This window comes from Gavialis gangeticus, unplaced genomic scaffold (genome assembly GCF_001723915.1).
Source record: "Gavialis gangeticus isolate Ggan-Ray unplaced genomic scaffold, GavGan_comp1, whole genome shotgun sequence".
Classification (NCBI taxonomy): Eukaryota; Metazoa; Chordata; order Crocodylia; family Gavialidae; genus Gavialis; species Gavialis gangeticus.
Genome location: NW_017729032.1, coordinates 218,784,469 through 218,789,705, shown reverse-complemented (window position 1 = coordinate 218,789,705; position 5,237 = coordinate 218,784,469). Strand labels below are relative to the sequence as shown.

At 40.7% G+C, this 5,237-nt stretch overlaps 1 protein-coding gene across 1 annotated transcript in view; it reads left to right on the top strand.

Annotated features, from left to right (window-relative positions):
• Positions 1-4,554, top strand: part of SOD1 (superoxide dismutase 1, soluble) — a 14,972-nt gene extending 10,418 nt beyond the window's left edge. Inside the window, exons 4-5 of the mRNA XM_019523893.1 lie at positions 2,465-2,579; positions 4,174-4,554. Of these exons, the coding sequence (XP_019379438.1) occupies positions 2,465-2,579; positions 4,174-4,284 (226 nt within the window). The 3' untranslated portion in view covers positions 4,285-4,554. The remainder of the gene's footprint in view (positions 1-2,464; positions 2,580-4,173) is intronic.
• Positions 4,555-5,237: the final 683 nt, after the last annotated feature.

Below are 5,237 nucleotides of genomic sequence, written 5' to 3'. Positions count from 1 at the left end.
TTTATCCTATACCCTCTAGTTTGCAATAGTACTTGGATTGACATGTTTGTAGTTGAGACCTTGATGGAGCACTTGTCTAAATCCATGGTTCTCTACTGTCTGTAAGCAGTATATTTCCTAAAAAAGCCTCCATTGCTTGGGGTCACAGGAAGCTCCTCTGTAGACATGAGGAATACATGGACAATACTCTCCAAGTAACACTGTAAACCACACCATTTTTCAGTAAAAGGTAGAGACCAGTGGTCAAGGTGAACTAGTATACTCATCTGAAAATAACAGTGCAGGTTCCTTATATGTAAACTTGCTCTTGTGGAAGGAGCATATTTAGACCCATAATTTTGTTTTATGCAAGGTAAATTTGTTCTTGTGCTATCGGCATAGATGCTCACCCTGGCTCCAGGAGTGGCCACTGCCAGTTGCCTGCAGCTGGTAGGCTGCACCAAGATCTGCCTGTTCCCCACAATGCCTAGGCTCACCCCAGCTCCTGGGCTGCACCATGCTGTGGTGTAGGCAGTTGGTGTCAGCTGCTCTAGTGTGGGCTGGTGTGTGTGGACAAGCAGAGCCCTGGGTGGCATGGAATGCAGCACTTGCCCCAGCCCCTGCTGCAGTGGCCCCAGAAGCAGCTGACATCAGCTGCCTGTACCAGGGCATGGCATAGCCCAGGAGCAGAGGTGAGTGAGGACGGGTGGAGCATGGTGCACCTCAGTGGCTGCAGGCAGCTGGTACTGGTAGCTCCTGGGACTACTGCAGCTGGGGCTGGGATAAGTGCCACTCTGCTGTGCTGCCTTCTGCAGCCCTGGGAGCAGCACCCTGCCCCCACATTGTTCCCTAGTCCCAGCCTCACTCCCTCCTTTCCTTACTGCCATGGGAACCTGTTCCTGTTTGTTACATTGTAAAGTGGGTGTGCTTTATGCAAATTTGATTTATTTGCTGCCTCTGGGAACACGTACAGCATAAATCAAGGGGAAACCTGTATGTGAAGTGGGAATTGGATTAACTTTTATAGTCATAAATGAAGGGACCATGTTGATATTCTGAAGGGAGCCTGATGATATTCTTGGGCACTGATGGCAAGACTTAAATGCCAGGCTCTTATCCCTTGGAAATTCATCTCAGTGATGCACCTGGCTGTACCTGATGGCAAATGACTTGAGTAGCTGGTCTTAAATGGCACTGCCTTTATGGCCAAATGAACACTGAAACTGAGAACTGGATGCAAAAGTTTTAGTTATAGTTCATGTGTGTTTTGTTTTGTCTTGTTTTTGTTCCCCCCCCACTAAGGGAGTGTGGGGGGGGGGGTAATGTTTTCATTTTGATCCTTCCAAGTGGCTTGACTTCAGCTTTTTGGTCCAAAAAAAAACCCCCAAAACAACCCAATCACATTGCATGTAGTTCTTTTTTGTTTTGTTTGTTTGTTTTAAATGAGTAATATTTACAAATCTTGGTCACCACACACAATGATAGCTGCCCTGGGGCAGAATCTGAGTAAATAAGTCATGGTGTCTGGCATTTTTGTTTATTTTGCAATTCGGAAAATACAAATGTCACTCAGTACATACAGTAGGAAATCAGTACAAGCAAAACAGCTGAACAGTAATGTCAAACTGAGATTGGGCATTGTGAACTTGCAATAAATTAGATATTAAAAGTATCTTGTTTCAGGAGTAACCCAGTTTTCTATGAGTTCTAACTTGAGAGAGCTCTGGACTCTTTTTTTTTTTGCTTAAAACTCCTGCCCCCCCAGCCTTCCTTAACTTCTCATAATGAAACTTTCCTGATGAGCAAGTTTAGCCTGAAAAATGCCAAGCCTGTTCCTGATAAGAATAAAATAATATTAATTTGTTATTCCAAAGCTGTGGGTCTGCAAACATGTCCTCAGAAGAATAAGTATATCCCATGAGCTTGCATAAAGTAAGTTAAATGTACCTAAAGCACCTGTGAGCTTGAAAGAACCAGCTGCTTGGAATGTCACATACTTCGTGTGTCTTTAAATTTGCTTGATTATTATTCCAGAGTGTGGCTGAAGACTACTATGGGTTAACTTTTTGAGATGGGCAATGCTGTCTTAAGCTGCACTTGCTTGTTTTTCCTAATGCTTGCACGGGTCAAAAGCACTGCCTGTGTTTTGGTGGCTTCCCCCAGCTCTTACTGAGACTGAAGTGTTAGGCAAGGAATTTACTTGCCATCTTTTAAAGATGTGTTGGGTTAGCAAAACTCCTTATCTTTTTGTGCACTAATGCTGTTATGACTTCTGTTCACTTTGAAGTGGAGGTGGGGGGTGAGAGTATGAGAACTCCATTCCAGTGCAAAATCTGGTGCAAATAACAGCTGGGTTTTGGTTTGAACACACTTAATTTTGTGTATGTTTGTTTCCATTTTGTTATGTTAAATGGAGAACACTCACTTCTTGGTACTGGTGAAAGGCTTGGCCTCTAAAGACTACTTCTTCTTCTCTGCATTCCAGGCATGTTGGAGACCTCGGCAATGTGACTGCTAAGGGTGGAGTGGCAGAGATATCCATTGTAGATCCCCACATTTCACTTACTGGACCCCTGTGCATTATTGGACGTACCATGGTGGTAAGTACTTCCAAATATGGTCTTCCATCTACCAAGATTAAGTGAGGGATTAGAATCTGCTATACTGAGCCTGTATTGCAGAAATCATAAGTCCACTGCAAAAAACTGTCAGGTATTTGGCTTTTAAGTACTTAAAAAAAAAAGCAATTTGTGGATTTTGTTTTTGAGCTAACTGGATTAAGAGGCCAGGAAGCCGCCTTGTATAGTTCTGCAAGCTGAGATTCCTGAAGATGGTAATAAAATACAGAGGAGAAAAATGCAGTAACAAGAATTAAATTACTTGATGCAAGGGTGTGTACTTGTTTATAAGTGTGCAAGTATAGCTGTGTGTTTAAAGGACAAACTTCCAGCCATCAAGTCCACCCAGAACCATTACCTTCAATCCCTGTTTAGTGAAGCTGTGCTAGCAAAAGCCAATACAAGTGAATATTTGCTGCTTTCTAAGCTTTAGCTTCTGGAAGTATAATGTTAAATGGAACACATGGTATGCTTAAACTTAAGGTTATGGGTCTTCTCTATTGATGTGAACAGAGAAGTTCCCTTCAAGATTGGAAGGGGTTAAAAGCTAAAGGTATACTACAAAAAGAATTGAGTCTGGATCAAGACAAAATAACCCTGTCAGTGCCAGTTCAAACAAGGGAGTAGTAGTCCCCCTAAAACATTACAAACCTTACTGCCACAGCATGCTTGCAGATGTAAACAATAGTTGGCTTGCACAGTGCCAAGAATGTGCTTCCAGTCTGGCAGCCTAGATAAAGGTCAATTTTCCTTTCCTTGCTTAATTTCTGCTTCCTTTCAACTGTTCAGCTCCTTGGCCACTGAGACCATCTCATCTGTAACCAAATATTTTTATATAGTGTTTTACTTGAGTGTAAACTCTGCATGTGTCCTTCCTCCAGTACCTCACTTGATTCTAATATGGTTCAAAAGTGGCTTGGCAAAGGGCACTCTAGCAGCAGTACTAGCTATTGAGTTAATAGCTGACCACCTTTTTTTTAACTTGGCTAGTGTTATCCACTTCAGATGGAGGCTGACTCTCTATATGGCCAAACTTGCTTTGGATTACTTTGTTACAGGGCTGAATTCCACGCAGAAGTGTGTATGGGGGGGGTGTTGTTGCATCCATACTTTAAGCAAGAACTCTTTACTGTAAACTAGACTATAAGGAGTAAGCTTATTCTGGTTTCAGTCTGAGATTCTGGGATAAATCTATCTTATGACAAGTCGGTGAAAAGTGACTGCTAAATTAAATCACTTCAGCTTGCAAACAAGTGTTTTACATCTGGGATGTAGTTGAAGGGCAGCTTGGCTAGATCTAAGGAAATTCTACCCTAGTTGCTGCATTACAAACTTTGTAGTAATGATCTGAATACATGTTAACTTTTTTGGGGAGGCTGTGGGGGAGACAGCTCCACTTCATGTGGACTGGAATTGCCCCTGTGCATGGAAGTAAGGTACATTAAGGCCTCTCCTGGGATTTTTAAAAACCACACATGAACCAATACTTCTAACTTGCCTTTGTTACTACAGCATATATTAAAGTTACTTTTTATTGTGCATTCATATAACTTATATATAATATTCTTTTTTTTAGGTCCATGAGAGAGAAGATGACTTGGGTAAAGGAGGAAATGAAGAGAGCACAAAAACTGGCAATGCTGGTGGTCGCTTGGCTTGTGGCGTAATTGGAATAGCTAAGATGTAATTGCTGCACTGTACCTGAATTACTTAAGGTGGAAATGAGAAATAGGCTTTAGAAGTTACATTGGAAGCACTATTCTTGGCCTTGTTTTGGCAGAAGCTTTACCATTTAATCTCATTGCTACTTTGAGTCTAAGTATCTGTAAACTGGTCAAACTGACTTGGTTTATTTTGTATAATGTTCATTGCTATTAAACTGATATTAATGGAATAGTTTTGCAGTCTTCTGCATCAACACTGTTCTAGTCATTAAACTATCATTCTACTAATGAAATCACTTCTCACTGGTCCTCTATCATACTGTTATAACAACTTAATGTGGAACATAGTTGAATAACTGAAGTGTTCCCTATGTAGGGAACAGTGTCCAGTTTCAGAAACAATTTAATAAGTAAAGTTCTGCCTAGAATTGTCAAGATGCTATAAAACCAGCCCATTAAGGTAAATGAAAGGAACTACTTCTAGACTGAGACAACTTGCCACTCCCACAGGTAATTCTTCAAATATTTTGTGGGGCTTGCATCACAACAGTCCCAATCAAATAGTTACTATTAACTTGATGTGACAGGTGAGGCTTCTCTCTTCTGCTTTGCAGAGTAATTTCTGTTCAGGCCCATTAACACTTCTTTGCTTTATCTACTACAGTGGTGGATGGGATGGCAACAGCCATGCTTAAAGAAGGGATGTTGTGACCTTAATACCTTTTAAAAGGTTCAAGATGAATATAAATGAGACTAGTTTGTTTTCTTCCATTTACCACAAAACAGATAAACAGCCTAGTTCATAAATTTGTTTTGCATTGCAATATTTAGTTTAAACCTCTAATAGAAAACTTCAGAAACAAAAGTATTTACATTACATAGATTACACATACTTTCATTTCATAACAAGTGCAGCAATATAGCTAGAGACTCAATCTGACAGTTTATTCAGATAGATATTCATAATCTAACATCA